Source organism: Mixophyes fleayi, chromosome 6 (genome assembly GCF_038048845.1).
Source record: "Mixophyes fleayi isolate aMixFle1 chromosome 6, aMixFle1.hap1, whole genome shotgun sequence".
Lineage (NCBI taxonomy): Eukaryota > Metazoa > Chordata > Amphibia > Anura > Limnodynastidae > Mixophyes > Mixophyes fleayi.
In genome coordinates, this window is record NC_134407.1 from 214,100,080 (window position 1) to 214,118,276 (window position 18,197).

Below are 18,197 nucleotides of genomic sequence, written 5' to 3' on the forward strand. Positions count from 1 at the left end.
ATTTTCATTGCGTCAACAATATTGATGTGTACATTGATGTGTACATGTCATCAATTTCATCACTGACGTGTCGACATTTGTATTGTTGGCATTTTGAGTGCTGCATATTCTTAACCAACCCGTTGAGAGGATATTTATTGAAATGCTTCCATTGTAGTAAACATACAATTAGCACTAGGTCTCATGGAGGACTGTTTTTTTGGTTAAGTTTACATCAATGGTCAAAATTGGAAGCACAACCAAAGCACAGGGTTTCGACACAAAAGGGATGCAGTTAAGTGGTCAAGGTGATAGGTTGATTAATTTTACTATATGGAGTAGTAATTAGTAGTATTAGTATATGGAGTCTAATAGGGGACATTGGATATGCTTGGAGTACAGAGCACGGTAACAAGAGCCGGGGCACTTTTAAATTTGAAGCCAAAACTTAAGCCATCTATACTCCAGTGACCAACTGGACATTTCAGATTTTTTTCTAAAAAAATTCCCAATGGACAGAACAAAAGGGAGAGGAGAGAACAACAAACAACTGGAACAATAACCTTAACAAGAAGATCAAGTAATAAACAAAGAGCATAATGTGTGGGGGGTCCAGTGTCTTCTATTGGACTCAGAATACAATATGCAAATTATTGCAAGTGCTGCAAGACTGCCAACAGCAGGATAAGATCCAAAACTGCTACTGAGATGATGTATGGAAGCTGCCTGTGCATTGTGCTCTGAAACCACCCTCCAGCAAGAGAGAAGTAAACAGAATAAACCAAAAAGAATAATAAAAAAAAAAGATAGGAAACCCCCTTCTCTTTGCACCAGGAAGTATACATCTTCCACATCATAAAATGATTTCTGGCCAAAACTGGGTTCCTAGCCCAGAGCATGATCTGAACCATGCTGTCAGGGAAGCCCTAGGCCTTCATGATCGTGGCATTAAGAGCCAAAAAGTGAAAGTCAGCCAAGAAACTCTGGAGCAGAAAGAAACCTGACCTAGCAGATCTGGTCTTAAGAGGCAGATGCCACAAAAGGCCATCAGCCATGCTGAAAATGCCCAAGTACCATAACCCTCACAGCCAGTCCAGTGCCACCAGTACCCCTAACCATCAAGGAAACGCCCCAAAGAATTGCTACTGCAGGAAACAGGCAAGACCCATGTTGCTGACACTGAATCTACTAGCAACACTAGTAAAGGAGCAGTGACACTCCACCCAGTGGTGCAAAGGGCATACCAACATCACAAGAAGAGCCTAGCTGAGAATAACTACAACCCAGGATTACACCTTTAGAGTGAATACTACCACGATGGCTGGAAAGTTACGCTCATCTCAAGATTATGCAGGACCCTCATGGCCAGCAGACTCTTGGTTCCTACCTCATGATTGAGGTATGTTACTGCAATGTCATAGTACGATTGCATTTCAAGAGCCCTTCCTCACCAGAATGCAACGCTCTGACTAATTCATTGAAAACCGATATGACTACCCTGGAGTCTACAAACTCTGGAGCTGCACTAAAGAGTGGCAGGTTCCCAGCCTGGCATCTGTAGACCATTGTCCATATCCCAAGGAGAAAGATTGCTTCCTATCAAGGGAGTCACCCTTCTGCCACTAGAAGAGAGCACACTTAGAGATAGTCAGATGGCTGAAACTCCCTCAAGTGGAATGCAACGCTCTGACTAATTCATTGAAAACCGATATGACTACCCTGGAGTCTCTAAACCCTGGAGCTGCACTAAAGAGTGCATCCTTAGAGATAGTCAGATGACTGAAACTCCCTCAAGTGGAACCATGTAAAGTGCGTCGCCTTAAAGGAGGAGACCATCTGTGCAGAATTTCAAAATAGAGGTGAACAGACACCAATCTGTGATCTAACAGGATCTTCATGAGGTCCTATAAGGCACCAGTCTGTGGGAAAATGCAGTGTTAAAAAAGGCAAGCTACAAGTAATCACAATCCAGATCAGATGCTGAGGGTTTAACCCATTGCAGGCAAGGAGAATCTGTTCAGGTATAACAGCAACATCACTGGTAGCAGAGAGGTACTGCAGGTCTAATTCAAAATAAGGACAGAGTCCCAACACCTTGGCACTGAAGATAAGCCAAAACGCATAGCCCACACTAAAAATGGTGGCACAACTCTGTGAATCTGAGGAGACACTGGTGTTCCTTCCTCCAAGATTGGAATATGCAAGTATGTCCCTGATGTCCAAAGACACCATGGACTCACCTTGCTCCCTGCTGAAGATTACGGTTCTCATGGACTCCATCCTGAACTTGTCCACCCAAAGTAGGATATCCGGGGAGATATGAGTGGACAACAGCAGTGCACAATGACAAGCTGAAAGTGGACTACAAACAGATGCAAAGTATAGAGCAAATCTGCAGTACCCAGATAAGCTAACTGTGGCTGCTAAACATACACAAAGTTCAGAGTAGAAGTGATGGAAACAGCCTCCTGACCGATTAGAAGGAAGAAGTGTTGTGTATTTCTGGTAGGCCTGCTTCTATGAGTGAAGCCCTGCCAAGGAGGTGCTGTACATCACTAAGAAGGCCACCGTCCATAGGGACGGCCCCCATACACCTTTCTATGCATAGTGTGGGGCTGCCTGAACAATTTTTCCTGCACACCCATCCCAATGCAGCCATGGCTGTGGACTTACCTTCCATAATATAATCCTTCAAGTGTTCCGGTACTCATTATACATTCACTACAGTGAGGGCATTTTAATAAACCCCCTCCCAACTTCCTTAAATATCTGTCTGCACCAGTGTCGGACTGAGGTATGAAGGGCCCACCGGGGAAAACAATGACTGGGGCCCATCCATGCAGCGCTGCAAAGGGGGTGTTGGGGAGGCTGGTGCACTTAACACAGGGGGTATATCATTTTAGACGAATTTTAGACAAATACACAGGCAAAAATGTGTGAACTACTGTTAGAAGCACACAGCTCTGCCTTCACGAGCAGTACAGTATGAAGCGGGACATACCTCCGAACTGTCCTTGTAGTCAGACCAAATCCTGACTAAGCAAGACAGTCACCCAAATTTGGGACTAACCCACCAGATTCACAACAGTTGGCAGACTGTCCCGCTCTCTCCTACCTGTTCTTGTCATCTTCACCACCTGTGGATGCTGGTGTCTGTAGAACAGTTGCTGCTTGTCTGGATCCTTGGAGGCCCTATTTGAAAAAAATAAAATGGGTACATGAAATTTAGAAAACTTCAACCATCTCCGGCATTAAATCAACAGCACCCACATTTAATAATTAGGCCTCTCTCCAGCCCCAACATTAAAGTAAAAGTACTCACATATGATAAATAGATCTATTTCCCTCCAACCAACCCCACTATTAAATTAATAGTATTCCCAATAAACCTATTAACCTCCCTCCAGCCATAAATTAATAGCATTTATGTTTAATCCAACTATTTCCTACACCCATTCCTGGCATTAAATAATTAATGTTCACATTTAATAAATAGCCCTCCTCCCCAAACTAAGCCCCACATTCAATTATAGACCCAAACCAGTCCAGCATTAAAGGTCCCGTCATCACTTCTTAATCTAATAGGCCCCACCAATAAATTAAATTGGCCCACTATCACACCACAAATAAAATAGCACCCATTAAATAATAAACCACCACCTAAACTCCACCATTAAAATAATAGTCTACTTTCCACCCATGTACTATTAAGACAGCCCCCTCCCTATAGTTTAGCATAGGCTGCCCCCTCTCCCTATAGTTTAATATAGGCTGCCCCCTCTCCCTATAGTTTAGTATAGGCTGCCCCCTCGCCCTATAGTTTAGTATAGGCTGCCCCCCCTCCCTATAGTTTAGTATATGCTGCCCCCCCTCCCTATAGTTTAGCATAGGCTGCCCCCCTCACTATAGTTTAGCATAGGAGCCCCCACCCCCCGCTCACTAACCTTTATTTGAGCTTGCCAGCGTCGCTCCTCAGATTAGGCAGACAGGAAGTGAGACTTCCTGTCTGTTGCACAGCACTGTGGTACCCCATACTGCAATAGGCAACCCAGCGAATGGCTGCCTGTTGCTGTCCACTGACCACCAATGTTTTTGAGCACTTTCCTCCCTGCCTCCCCCCGCCCTCCCATACCCACATAAACCACCCCAAAACAAAAACAGCTGCTCACTGCTTCGCCCCACCAATGAAGGGGGCGAGGCTAACAAGCATCGGGGACTACCCAGGCGGGGTAGTCCGACGCTGGTCTGCATTACTATTTTTCTGCATCAATTTATTCAACTCATCTGTGACTGGATCACTTATAAATAACTTATGATATAAATGAATTTAAAGGAAATAGCGCAGGGCGCTTATTTATATAATTGCAAATGTACTTCTTTTTGATATTGTGTGTATGTTGGTAAAGGAAATATCTTTATTTCCGAGACCAGGGGAAGAAATCTGTTTTTTGTTTTAACTTTGCTAGAGGAAATGCATTATTTCTGAGGTATATATCTGATACAATAAGCCCTTGTTGAGGAAGTCTTTTCTGTATCTTGGTGTAGGGAAATTACTTGTTTGGGGCTTTGTAACGTTCTTTGGGAATGTGTATTCTGCAACTGTCTAAAGAAAGGACACATGTAAATCTCATGTTAATTAGACCTTTTGATGTGTGAGGGTCCAGCACCTGAAGGCACAGAAAGGTTTAATTAGATTTGCTATTATTATTTCCTGTGTCTAAAACAAGATGCAGGAAATCACAGCAAGTTTTAGGATATCATAGATAAGTGTAAATATTGTTAGCTTTGCATTGCATGTAAATCCATGTTTGGGTAAACAAATTGCATCCCGATTCTAAAAATAGCTCCGATCTCAGGGGGCTGGCTTACCCTGGGAGGCTGTGTCCAAATCTGTATAAAAAGCACTGTCTTGTATTGAAAATTGTTCTTCTTGTTTCATCTGACCTGCTCACTGGCACCTTCAACCAGTGTGAGCAAATAAACATTACTAACTTCAAAGAACTGCTTGGAAACTTCTTTATCCCTGAGACCTACAGATTAGACCCAAAATAGAATCCATTCCGGGCTGTTTCTGAGGCTTGGACCCAGCTTTCCGGTACCACCGCTCTGTCTGCTACCCAGCAGCTCTGGCCAGTGTGATAGGCCAGGGGGGATCCATCCACAGCAACCCCGATTCATAGGAAGAGGTCAGGAGTACCAGCCCAGGTACACCAGTAACAGGGTACACTCGCAGCGTCAGTTACCCAGAAGAAACCCGGTACTGGATTCCGGTAAGGAGTCAAGTGGTGGCAGATTTCGTAAGCCCCTTCTACTGTGGTTAGATTTGGGATAACGAAAGGAAACGGTGGCAAAGTAAGCCCAGACGGATCCCAGCAACGACAGAAAGGGTGGAATAGGCGGTCCATTCTATCGGATCATCAATATATGACAAATAAATTGACTGCACTTCAAGGATAACTAAACCCAAAATATGGCATTTACAAATACATTTTTAAAAGTTTCAGCAGCTTCCCAGAATGGAAGATATTTTACAAAAAGTGGTGACTGAGGGGAGAAACTTTCCAACTCACATGGCACTGTAATCAGCCTTTCTTAGCCATAAAATGGTTGATGAACGAGAAGAATAACTTATACTCAGCTGCACAACAAATGTAATTGTAATTTTAAACATCTCAAGATCTGCAGGGTACAGAAACCTGTACATAGCTCTGCAAATATTTTGCCAACTCAATTTTAAGGCAACTGGAATTTTAAGTTTAGGATTTCTGAAAAGTCTTATAAATAGAACTATAGCTATCAGGACAGATTTAACTCACAAAACATTCCTGTATCAGAGAAAGACTACTGTTTCTCTCATGTGTGACTTCTCTGAAGCAAAAAAATAGTGCTTAACTAGTAAACCATTTCCCACATTTTGATGCAAAACAAAGCTGGATTTCCTGTGTAAACATTTTCCCAACTCAGAACACAAATATTGGTATACTCGGTGTGAATGTTCTGATGTGGAACAAAGTTTGATTTCTGGTTAAATCTTTCCCACACTCGGAGCAAATGTATGTCCTCTCACTTGTGACTTCTCTGATGTTTAATTAAAGATGCTTTATTTATAAAACCTTTCCCACATTCAGAGCAAGAATATGGTTTCTTTCCAGTGTGAAGTCTCTGATGCGTATAGAGGTTAGATTTCTGGGTAAAAGCTTTCCCACATTCAGAGCAAGAATAAGGTTTCTCTCCTGTATGAATTCTCTGATGTACAACAAGAACTGATTTAGTGGAAAAACCTTTCCCACATTCAGAGCAAGAATAAGGTTTCTCTCCTGTATGAATTCTCTGATGTACAACAAGATCTGATTTACTGGAAAAAACTTTCCCACATTCAGAGCAAGAATAAGGTTTCTCTCCTGTATGAATTCTCTGATGTACATCAAGCTCTGATTTAGAGGAAAAACCTTTCCTACACTCCGAGCAAGGATATGGTTTCTCTCCTGTGTGAATTCTCTGATGTTTAATAAGATTTGATTGGCATGAAATACGTTTCCCACATTCAGAGCAAGAATACGGTTTTTCTCCTGTGTGAATTCTCTGATGTCTATCGCATTCTGATTTACTTTTAAACGATTTCCCACATTCAGAGCAAGAATATGGTTTTTCTCCTGTGTGAATTCTCTGATGTCTATCGCATTCTGATTTACTATTAAACGATTTCCTACATTCAGAGCAAGAATATGGTTTTTTTCCTGTGTGAATTTTCTGATGTGTATTGCAACTTGATTTACTGTTAAATGATTTCCCACATTCAGAGCAATCATATGTCTCACCTGTGTGAATTTTCTGATGTGTATTGAAATGTGATTTACAATTAAAAGATTTCCCACATTCAGAGCAAGAATATGTTTTTTCTCCCGTGTGAATTTTCTGATGTGCATTGCAATGTGATTTACTGATAAAACATATCCCACAATCAGAGCAAGAATAAGGTTTCTCTCCTGTATGCACTCTCTGATGTACAGCAAGATATGTTTTGAAAGAAAAACATTTACCACACTCTGAACAAGAAAAAGGTTTCTCTCCTGTATGAATTCTCTGATGCTCAACAAGATATGATTTATAGGAAAAACATTTACCACACTCGGAACAAGAAAAAGGTTTCTCTCCTGTATGAATTCTCAGATGTTGAACAAGATTATATTTACAGGGAAAACATTTACCACAGTCAGAGCAAGTGTGTGGTAAAAGTTTTTTACTTACTGTGTGGCATCGCTGATGGCAAAAAAGTTTCCAATTCGTTGTAAAACATTCTCCACATTCAGAGCAAGAATATGGTTTCTCTCCTGTGTGAATCCTCTGATGTACAAGAAGGCTTCTTTTCCTAGTAAAACACTTTCCACATTCAGAACAAGACCAAGATTTGTCTACACTGTGATCATTCACATTTTTTTTCCGGCTACTAACATAGCTGAGGTTATTAAAACTTTCTTCTCCAGTGAAAGAAGATTCCGATTTCACTTCAATTAGAGTAGATGTATATTGTGTATGATTTGTGGATGTATAAATGTCAGTGAGATTTCCTTCTTCACATGATACAGGTTCCTCCTTAATAAGAGCAGATGGATCTTTGCGTAGTTCTGTTAGGAAAAAATGAATGTTGGTTAGCTTTATGAAATGCTATTTTACCCTCACTATTAATTCTGTGAAACAAGAGTATAAATCCCATTGTCTATTGCTTATGTATTATCAGGGATTGTGGCTTTCAGCTTTAACCAAAACAAAGCCATGGTCCCCACACCACAGCATCCAGGGACCTTCCAAACTCTACTGAATTACTTGTCAGCAAGTACCCCATCATCACCTCGACCTCCCCTCTACCGCTCCTACACAGAAGCCATTATAGTGTTCATCACCACTACTCATGATAGTATCAGGAGGAATCCCAGGGGCTTCAGACAATAGGAGAGGGTCACCCTTAGGCTCTGATGCCGCTGCAATTAGTGGCCATGTTTTAGAATCTCACTTTAATGCATTTACCCCCTGGTTTTCCTTCTAGGTTTGTCGTTGAGGGTCTGGACAAACACTCAAATTTATCACTACAAAGTGTCAATGCGGCCAAATGTTTGGAAGCTAATCACTGGAAATGTGCAGATGTCTCTACTTGTAGCAAATGCATAAGATTTTGCACATTATTAGCACATACTCTGCTATACAATCTAGTCGTTTACTTTTATTAGTAAAATACTCTCCACACATTTCTGCATTTCATTAGAATCCATTATCATCTGTTTTTCAACATCCTTTATCATCACTACATTACATATGATCTATCCTGTTTCTCCCCTTTATTCTTACATTCATTTACCAGAATTATCTCCCCAAAACCTTTTGTAGGAAGTTTTTACCAATCATGGTGCTCTGTACATGTAATGACACAGGGGGAATAGAAATAGAAACTAAGCCCTCACCAGGCACTACGCCACTACATACACTCCACCCAACGCTCCACAACAACAATAGAGAAGTACACTTTTTAGTGGAGACAAATTGTGTTGTAATGCAGACATTTACTTCCTAAGCAAAGCACATAGGCAAATTCAACTACAAACTATAAACAATTCACACTGTACACATATATATTGTTACATGTAGTGAAGGCATCTCCTATACACACAGACAGGGGTGTGGTTAAATCTTTTCCTACCCAGTGATGTAAGGGGCTGGTGATTCTCCATCATCACGTCCTTGTACTGAGCCTTGTGTTCTTCTAAATACTCCCACTCCTGCATGGAGAAATAGACAGTGACATCCTCACACCTTATAGAAACCTGACACACACAATGATACAGTCATCACACAGACACATCACTTGGTGGGGGTGAGAATGAAATGTCAACCTTTAAAAAAAATGTAGAAACCCGTGCTAAATGGCTTTAACATTTATTTTTAAAAGTTCTATTTTGTGTTTTCTTCTTTAATTATTGGCCCCTAGGAATCTCTGGTTTTAGGGTTAAGTAGTGGGCTAGCTATTGCTAGGAATTCCGCTTTGCATCTACTCTAAGGGATAATAATAGGATTTTTATAGTTATGTAAAATCTGTTTCTCTTACTCCACTGGGGGACACTAGGTACATTGGGGTATAGTGTAGTGAGAATAGGCATTGAGCACTTTTAATAGAGTTGATATCTAGTCCTAAGTTCATCCCCCTCTATACCTCTCTTCCTGTTTAGGCTTCCGTTTATGTTTAACCAAGCCCCACAGAAAAGGAGACATATAAGAGGAAAGAGGAAAACAACATTCGCTTGAACAAAAAAGACTCAACATGTCACTCAAAAAGAGAAACTAGAGCATTGTCCCCCAATGGACGAAGAGAAACTGTTTTTACACAAGTATAAAAATCCTATTTTTTCCGACATCCAATTGTGGGACACAGGGTACATTGGGACATCCCAAATCCGCCATCACGGATGGGAACGCTCAGAAGGAATGGCACAAAGCACTTTTCTTCCAAACCTAGTATTCCCCTGATATAAACACATGAAACATGTAAAAGTGTGAATGGAGAACCAGGTGCCTGCCCAACACAGCTCCTCAGTTGAGGCACCATGCCGTGCCGCCCAGGAAGCAATCACCGATCCCATGGAGTGAGTCCTAAGATTATCTGAAACAGGCTGCCCAGCCCCATGATATGCCTGGCGAATTAAAGGCCGTAATACAATGAGCAATAGTCACCATAGAGGCTAGCCAGACTCTCTTTTGTACTTCATAGAGGGCCATAAGAGCCTCAGACTCACGCATATCTTGGGTCCTTCACACATAAATATGCAAAGCTCGGACCAAATCCAGAAAACAAAAGAGAAACCTTGTCTTCCAAAGATCAACATTTGGTCAGGGCCTAATTCATTAACGAAAGTTAAGCAAAAGTAAGTAAGGAAAAACCATGTTGCATTGGAGGGGGGAGGTAAATTTAAAATGTGATGGCAGATTTATATTTGGGGTACGGCATGTCGTAGATCAACTTTAAAATTCAGTGTATAAATAAGATATCAAGTATTTGTGCTACATGAAAAAAACAACCAGTGTTTTCCTTTTTTGCTTAACTTTCCTTAGTGAATCAGGCCAAATGTCCTAATTTATGTGGAAAATGGACACTACCTTAGGAAGGAAGAAAGTCTTGTTTCCTGTCCTCATGAAAAACAAGGAGACTTGCAGGAAAATGCTGCGAGCTAAGAAACTCTTCTAGCTGAAAAATGGCTAAAAGGAAGTCAGTCTTTCATGTTAGAAACTTCAAATCCACCATGTCCAAGGATTCAAAAGGAGAATGCTTCAAAGCATTCAACTCCAAGGTTAAATCCCAAAGGTGCTACCGAAGGAACATTTGGAGGCTGCACATGAAGCACTCCCTATATGAATATTTGCACATCTGGCATCTTTCTTTGAAAGAAGACCAAAAGAGCCAACACCTGACCCTTAAGCGAACTAAGGAGTAAACCAGCGTCCAGCTCGCCTTGCAAGAACATAAAAAACCTGGACAAAGGGGGGGCATGGCCTGAACGCCTTCTTACATAGATGCAGTGCTGCAGAGCTCTCTCTCCTGAGGCCTTTAAACACCACCTTTGGGAATCCTAGGCTACTCACCTGTGGCTTACCATCCATCTGAGCCTCTCTGGCGTCACTGGGCTTGAGGACCGGTCCGTTTGGAGACGTTTTGGCCTCTCAAAAGGCTCCTGTTTCTGCCCAGTCACGGGGCGCAAATATCGAGTCCCGACAGCCCTCCTTGCTCGATCCAGCTGGTCCCCCCTCTGTAGTCTATCGTTGCTGGATCCCCTCCTGGCTTCCCCAACGCTGCCTGGATTTACTGGAGTGGACCGCGGGCGGCCACTTTGGGTTGCCAGCAGGGCACTTCCGGGTCGCGATTTCGGGGATGAGGGACCTGAACCCCAAATACTGAGGTCCACGATTGCCACCCATTACCCGGCTGGCAACAATTGTGGACATCACAGCCTCCCAGACGATCATACAACATATAAAGCTCTAGCTATTACCAGCCTTACAAACATTGGGAATATAGCCCACCGTTGCTGGGGTCATCATTACACAACGAAATATCTCTCTCCAGTTCTGTGCATCTAGGGTGCTTTCATCTAAATATAACTGCAGCAGATTCCACTTTAGTATAATCACTCACGAGCTCCGACCATCTGTTAATCAGCCTGAAATAACAATACGGTTTTTAGGGAAGTCCTGCTCCATTCAGATGAAGGCTTTTGACTGCTATATAGAGCAGGTGAAGGACTGCTAGTCCAGGCTACCTCACTGCTTACCGGCTTGAATCATGACCCCGTGGCCGGCTAATGGATAACTAATCTCTATATAAGCAGCGACGCCAGATACTGCGGTGCTATTCAGGTACCATTGGCAAAATCTCGCTACTTACTCTGTCGTAAAGATCCCTCTGGGATTTCCTTTCTCCCTTACTCTGCGACACCATGTCGTCTCAGAAAGTTAAATCTGCTAAGTCGCCTCCACCTGTAAAATTCTTCGGAAGGGGTTCGGTGGCCTCATCGTCTTCTCGTATGTCCTCCAAATCTGGGAAACAACCCCCTCAATCTCCTCAACCTCAAGGGCAACCGGACCCAGATGTGGCCCAAAAAGATTCTCAAATGGTCGCCATGGATGGCCCTGTTATCCTCAGATCTATACAAACTCTCCTGGGGACCTTGAAATCTTATATGAAATCTGAGTTCCGGGCCACAGTTAAAGAAATTAAATCTGACCTGGCGGAGATTGGCGCTAGAGCGGATCGCCTTGAGACCTACTTGGAGGAGCTGGTCTCCTCACACTATGATCTCATTGCTGCCCATGACCAACTACGGGAGGAAGTGTCAACATCTCGGGACAAGATCATGGACCTGGAAGGCCAGTCCCATCGCAATAACATTAAGATACGCGGTATCCCGAACTCTGTCTCAAACGCTGACTTATATGGCTATGCCACAGACTAGTCCCGCAAGCTGCTACCAGTGATTCAGACCTTCTTATAGACAGGATTCATTGGTTGCCTAAGTCCCGCCAGGCCACAGAGACTGCCCCTAAAGATACCGTACTTCGGGTCCACTTCTTTCGCATTAAGGAAAAAATCCTGCGGGCAGCTGTCCCTACCTCCCCCAACCAGGAGACCCTTGGCAAACTTCAGCTATTCCCTGACATCTCAACTGCTACACTGGCCAAACGGCGCTTGTTCTGCCAAACTACCTCGGCTCTATGTTCGGTGAACATTCCCTACCATTGGGGATTCCCTACTAAACTCCTTGTCCAAAGAAATGGAACCCAGGTGGTGATATCCACTCCAGATAATGGCCTCTCTACTCCGCGAATGGAACGTTCCCGTAGAAGAGTCAGCTTTGACAGCTCCTACCCGGGTTCGAGAGGAATGGTCAAGACCCGCTATTTGATGGACGATTTCTTCTTCTCCTGATGTGAACTCCATCTAAAAGACAGTAGTAGGTTCCCTGCATTTCTATGGCCGTCACAATCTGTTTTGATATTTTAGAATAAATCCTTAATTTGTTAGATACTTGGATTTACATGGCTTTACATAGTCCGGCCTCTCTCTTCTGAGGCACGCAACTGTTTGGTTTGCTCCGCTCCAGTCCCTCGTGCTTATGGGAGATAGGTATGGTGCTTGATGCCCGCTTTAGTTTGTTCATTTTTTTTTTTCTTGTACGTATAACAATATCTTGTCATTGAATGTTTACAACAATGTTGCTCTTTAGGGTGGTTGCCTATAATGTTGCTTCTTGTGTATCATATAATATATATAGTATACTTAACTATTTCACGTCTATGTTAAAATTTGGTATTCTTGTTCGAATACCCTGGGATCAGGTCACCCAGATGCAGTTCCACGTCCCCACATTTGTTACACTTTTCAACCACTCTTTTTCTCTTCCGTGTGGCAAAAACCTTAGTGTCCTTATGGAAACTATTAATGTTTTCCCCCCTGCTAGTTCCTTACCCAGTGTTTCCAGATTTTCCGCCACCCACCACCAGCCCTATGGAGACAATCACTAGATGCATCTACCCCACTGTTTAAGTTACGTTCAAAGTCGTTGCTCATCTTCGCCAACCCCCACCATGGTCCAATTTCTATCCATAAATGACAAAGGCCTGAATTCCCTTGACAAGCGCAGAATTTCTCTCAAATATTTTGCTACACATAAAACGGATATAGTCGCAGTCCGAGAGATTCATTTCTCCCTGCATCCCCCCCCCCTCAATTCCACAACAAGAGCTACCCCACTTCCTATGTGGCCGGCGGTCCCTTCAAGCGCAATGGAGTAGCTATTTTATTGAAAGCAGGATGTCCTTTTAAATTTGAAAAACGGGTTGCTTAAAAAATGGCCGCTATCTTATTTTGGTAGGTTCCCTGGGCAAACAGGCCATTACTTTGGTCTCCATATATGCCCCAAATTCCCAGCAAATCCCGTTTTTGAGACGTACTTTCCAAACTGTCATATAGATCAGGAAATGGATGGTATTATTTATGGGGGATTTTAATGTAGCTCCAGATCCCAGATCGGATAGATCCACACCAGCTTCCAACCGACCATCTCCCTCTGCTACACCCCTAACCCAGACCTTTGCTCAGAAGCTTGCTGAATTTAAACTATATGATTCCTGGAGAGCAACACATCCTGGAGAACGAGATTACACATTCCTTTCCCCATTCCATAATTCTGCTTTCTGATAAATGGTCTCTGCAGCGGTTTCTAACTTCTCAATTAAGCCCATAGCTTGGTTGGATCATGCTCCGTGAACCTGATGCTTGGAGATCCCAGTTAGAGACCCCCCCCCCCCCCGACCATGGCGAATGGCCGAATACATCCTTTTGGACACTATGGATAAACAGGTACTGGGTGATGCACTAGACTCCTATTTGCAGACTAATACTCCGGAAGACACCTCAGAATTCAAGCACTGGTGTGCTTTGAAGGCGGTCATGAAGGGAGCAGCTATACAAGCTGCAGCTAGATTTAGACGCACAGATTGTTGTATTGAAGCAGGGACACAAGCTCAACCCCTCTGACTCTGTCGTCAAAGCGTCCATGGCCAATCGTCGCAAAAAGTTAAATTCCATTGCGTTGCTGCAAGTTAACAATGCTTTAAGCTAGGTTAAATCAGAAGTTCTACACCCTCGGAAGTCGGGCGAGCAAACTTCTAGCCCGTAAACTCAGATGAAAGAAAGCCATTAATCGTATGAAAGTCCTTGCAGCCCCCACAGTACTCGCATTTCTAATCCACCAGACATTGCTAACCAGTTCGCCACATACTACACGCAGCTTTACAAGCTCAGGTCAGATGATTCCCAACCCCACCCTTCCCGTTATAGCAGATTGGATTTCCTTCAGCTCCCAGCCCTGATACTGGATATAGTGTCTGTCCCGTGCTCCGCTTGGATGAGGGATGAAGTCCAGGTGGCTATAAAATCCCTTAATCGCGATAAAGTACCGGAGCCTGACGGTCTCATAAATGGCTTCTATCTTGCATTCCGGGCGGAGCTCAGTCCAGTGCTTAAAACCCTGTTTAATAAGGCCACGGAAGAGTCTTATTTACCTAAAGAGATGTTGGAGCCAAGAATAGTCACCATCCCCAAGCTGGGCAAGGACCCAGCTTATTGCCATAACTACAGACCAATTCGGCTCCTAAATACCGGTCTTAAGCTGTTTGCTAAATTGATCGCCAATAGATTTAATCCTGAGCTTAATTAACCAGGACCAGGTTGGATTTGTTTTGGGCAGACAAGACCCAGACAACACATGCCGGGTTCATAATTTATTATCAGCCCATATGACTTGGGCTCAGCCTCTGCTGTTCCTCTCGTTGGATGCTGAAAAGGCATTTGACAGGATCTACTGGGACTAACTGATGGCCGTCCTTGCCAGGTTTGGGTTTAGTGGACTCTTCCTTCAAGAAATCTGAACCCTCTATAGTTGTCCCTCAGCTAGAGTTCTTAGTAGTGGGTTCCTATCAGCCCCTTCTGATATTACTAACGGAACCAGGCAGGGTTTCCTGCTCTCTCCGCTCATCTTTGCATTGGCGATGGAGCCTTTAGCGGAACGTATCTGGACAACGCCTGCTATCACTGGCACCAAGATTGGAGACACGCATCATAAGATCTGTTTGTTTGCAGATGATGTTTCAGATGATTTCCTATTCCAGACCGAGCCTGAAACCTCTTTACCCGCTTTTCAGGGAGTTCTCCGGCCATAATCTGAGGCTTCCTACTACAAAATTAACTCCACCAAATCATGGGAGTGGGAATCTCGCAAGAGTCTTCTTTACGTGCAGGCCACTTACAAAATTTCATTGGTGCTCCTCATCACTTAAATACCTGGGGATACATATCCCCTCCCATCCTAAGGACCTCATAGATTGTAATTATATCCCATTTCTGAACCATTTTACAGCACTAACTACCTCGTGGATGGAGTTTGAGGTCTCGTTGCTCGAGACCCCAAAAATCCTGTACTTCTTCAGGTCCATTCCAGCTTTGGTTCAACTCCAAATAATTAACAAGTTTTACACGAGCACCTTGAGATATGTCTGGCAAGCCTCCCAGGTTGGCCCGGTCATGTTTGTTTCGTCCCAAGTTAGGAGGTGGCTTTGCTGCTCCTGACTTGGAACTTTATCAACAAGCCGCCAGGCTTGATCAGCTTAGGGACTGAATGGCTCTCCATCCATGGGTTTCTATTGAAGCCCACGCTGTTTCTCCATTTCCAATAGAAGATTTGCTTTGGTTGGAGGGGACGACCAGATCAACCATAGTGTCCATATTGCCTAGTGTAAAAGACTCTTGAGCTAGTTGGGATAAGTTGGTAAGGGTGGTCCAGGACTTCTCTCTTCCCTCCATGCTCCGTTGCCTTTCTGCTGTGGCATCCCTAATCCCAGATCTGCGCTTGGATCTTTGGATTTCCCGGGGAGTCAGTAAGCTATCAGACCTTTACGAGCAGGGTGTCCTTGTGCCGTTCTCCTCTCTTCAGCAGCGCTTCCAGATTCCGACCTCTGATTTCTACAGATACCTCCGGATATGCCATTGGATCCAATTGCAGAGGTCTGGCTCGCCCTTGCTACGTTCCCCCCCCCGCCACTAGTGAAGCTCTTGACGTACTCATGCTCCCACGCTGGGGGTATATCAGCTTAGTAGCAGTGCCTTTTAACCATGCCTGAACAAAGTAAGTTGCCTGTACAAGTGCAATGGGAACTTGATCCTGATCATCCCCTAAAGGAGGAAAACTGGGATTGCATTTTCAAAAATATATATATAAAATCTAAAAATGTATTAACCACTCAGAGATGCTGATAAAAATGATACACAGGTTGTATTACACTCCAGTTAAATTGCATAGAATTTGGCCCACGGTATCTCAATATTGTTGGAGGGAATGTGGGGAAGCCGGATCCCTCTTTCACATTTTTTGTACCTGGCCCAAAATTAAACCCTTATTGGATGATGTGTTTGATCTAATTCGACAGGTAACTTCATTAGTCATTGCACCATAACCAACTTTGGCTCTACTCAAACTATATCTGTCTGACTTTCCAGCCCATCAGTGGTATGTGGTGGGTCATATTCTGGTTGCTACCAGAGCAGCTATTGCCCAGCAGTGGAAGAGCTCGGCTCCCCCATCCCTCTCCAAAGTCATAGCAAAAATCCAACATATTTATACGATTGGTTTCAAGTATTCTACTTCAGCCTTTTCTCCCCTGATGCAGTGGTTCACCTGGTTTGATTATTATGTTACCCATTCAGCTGTAGCCTTGTCTCCTAAGTCTCAATAGAGCCCCTCTCTGTTCAATTTGACTTATTAAATGTAGGATCCCCAGTATGTTTCCCCGACTGTAGGATGCGACTTTCACTGTTTTATCTTTTTGGTTTGATGTATATTTGTGTTTGATACCTGATGTTTTCATCGGTCACTTAAACTGCGATTGTATGTTTACTTGTTTTCTGTAAAAAATTAAAAAAAAACTTTGAAAAATCAAAAAGAAGAGGTAGGATACCCTTTCTTTTCACACCAAGCAATATGTATACTCCAGACACAATGATTTATTTTGGTTGAACTTGGTATCCGAGCCCGAAGCATGGTTTGCACCATGCGCTCAGACAAACCCTTAACTTGAAGGATCATATATTCAATAGCCACGCTATTGCTCTAAACAGCAATGATAAAACAGTCCTTGACTTAACAGGTCTAGTTGGAGTGGCAGACGTCACGAGTGACCCCTCGCCATGGAGAGAATGTCTGTGTACCAGGCCCTCCGAGGCCAATCCAGCACCATTAGAATGACCAAAACACTCTCTCTCTGTACCTTCTTTAAGACCGTCTGAAGCATGGCTACCGGTGGATACAGGTAAACTAGATGAAACAGCCAAGAAACGGACGTGGCATCTACTGAGACAGCCAGATGATCTCTTGTCCTGGAGCAGAAGAGGTGGAACTTGTAGTTCAACTAAGACGCCATTATGTCAACGTCAGGTTGACCCCACCTGTCCACCAATTTGTCCACCTCTGGATGGAGGACAATTCCTCGGGATGTACAGTCTGCCTATGATGAAATTCCGCCTCCCAAATTTCTACCCCCTGGTTAAAAATTGCCATGATTGGCCGAACGCGAGTTTTGGCCCACCAAAAAATCTTGTGCATCTCTCGAATGGCTAAAGGACTATTGGTATCACCCTGGTGATTGAGGTATGACACGGCCGTCGCATCCTCCGACTGAATCTTCACCATCCTTCTCTGCAAGCTTTCCATGCTGATTAGAGCACGGAACGCTTTCACATCAACCGTTGATCCTTGGAGGTTACATGAATGGTTGCCCCAGGACCAGTTATTAAATTGTGGACGGCAGGCAGGGGGATAACTTATTGCGGACACATGGGGGATTAAGAACAAAGTGACAAGAAGCGAGGGACAGCTGGAAACCCTGACACGTAACAAAAGCGTGGAAGAGGTTAATTTCAGGAGGGACTATGTTTTATCCAAGTTCTGGAGGAGGGGAAAGATAAGTATTGCCCATTGTATTCCACAGGACTGGCCCAGACATTGGGACAGGGACACAGCAGGGGAGCAACTGTGGAAGACCAGCTCATCTTCACTCCAACCCCCTGGCCCAGCATCCACCAATGTTTAAGAATGAGAGGCCCAGGGGTTTGCAAGGGGAGGGGA

At 43.7% G+C, this 18,197-nt stretch overlaps 1 protein-coding gene across 5 annotated transcripts in view; it reads right to left on the minus strand.

Annotated features, from left to right (window-relative positions):
• The window catches only part of LOC142159786 (uncharacterized), a 164,864-nt gene that overhangs the window by 85,866 nt on the left and 60,801 nt on the right, over window positions 1-18,197 (minus strand). For 2 of the 5 annotated variants that reach the window (XM_075214516.1, XM_075214514.1), the window contains 2 exons: window positions 8,672-8,750; window positions 4,117-7,604 (listed from right to left, as the gene is read on the minus strand). The exons of 1 other annotated variant lie outside the window; for it this stretch is intronic. In XM_075214516.1, the coding sequence (XP_075070617.1) occupies window positions 6,043-7,604; window positions 8,672-8,750 (1,641 nt within the window). In that variant the 3' untranslated portion in view covers window positions 4,117-6,042. Of the gene's footprint in view, window positions 1-4,116; window positions 7,605-8,671; window positions 8,751-18,197 lie in introns of those variants that run through there. 2 more of the 5 variants (XM_075214517.1, XM_075214515.1) reach the window with 1 other exon arrangement.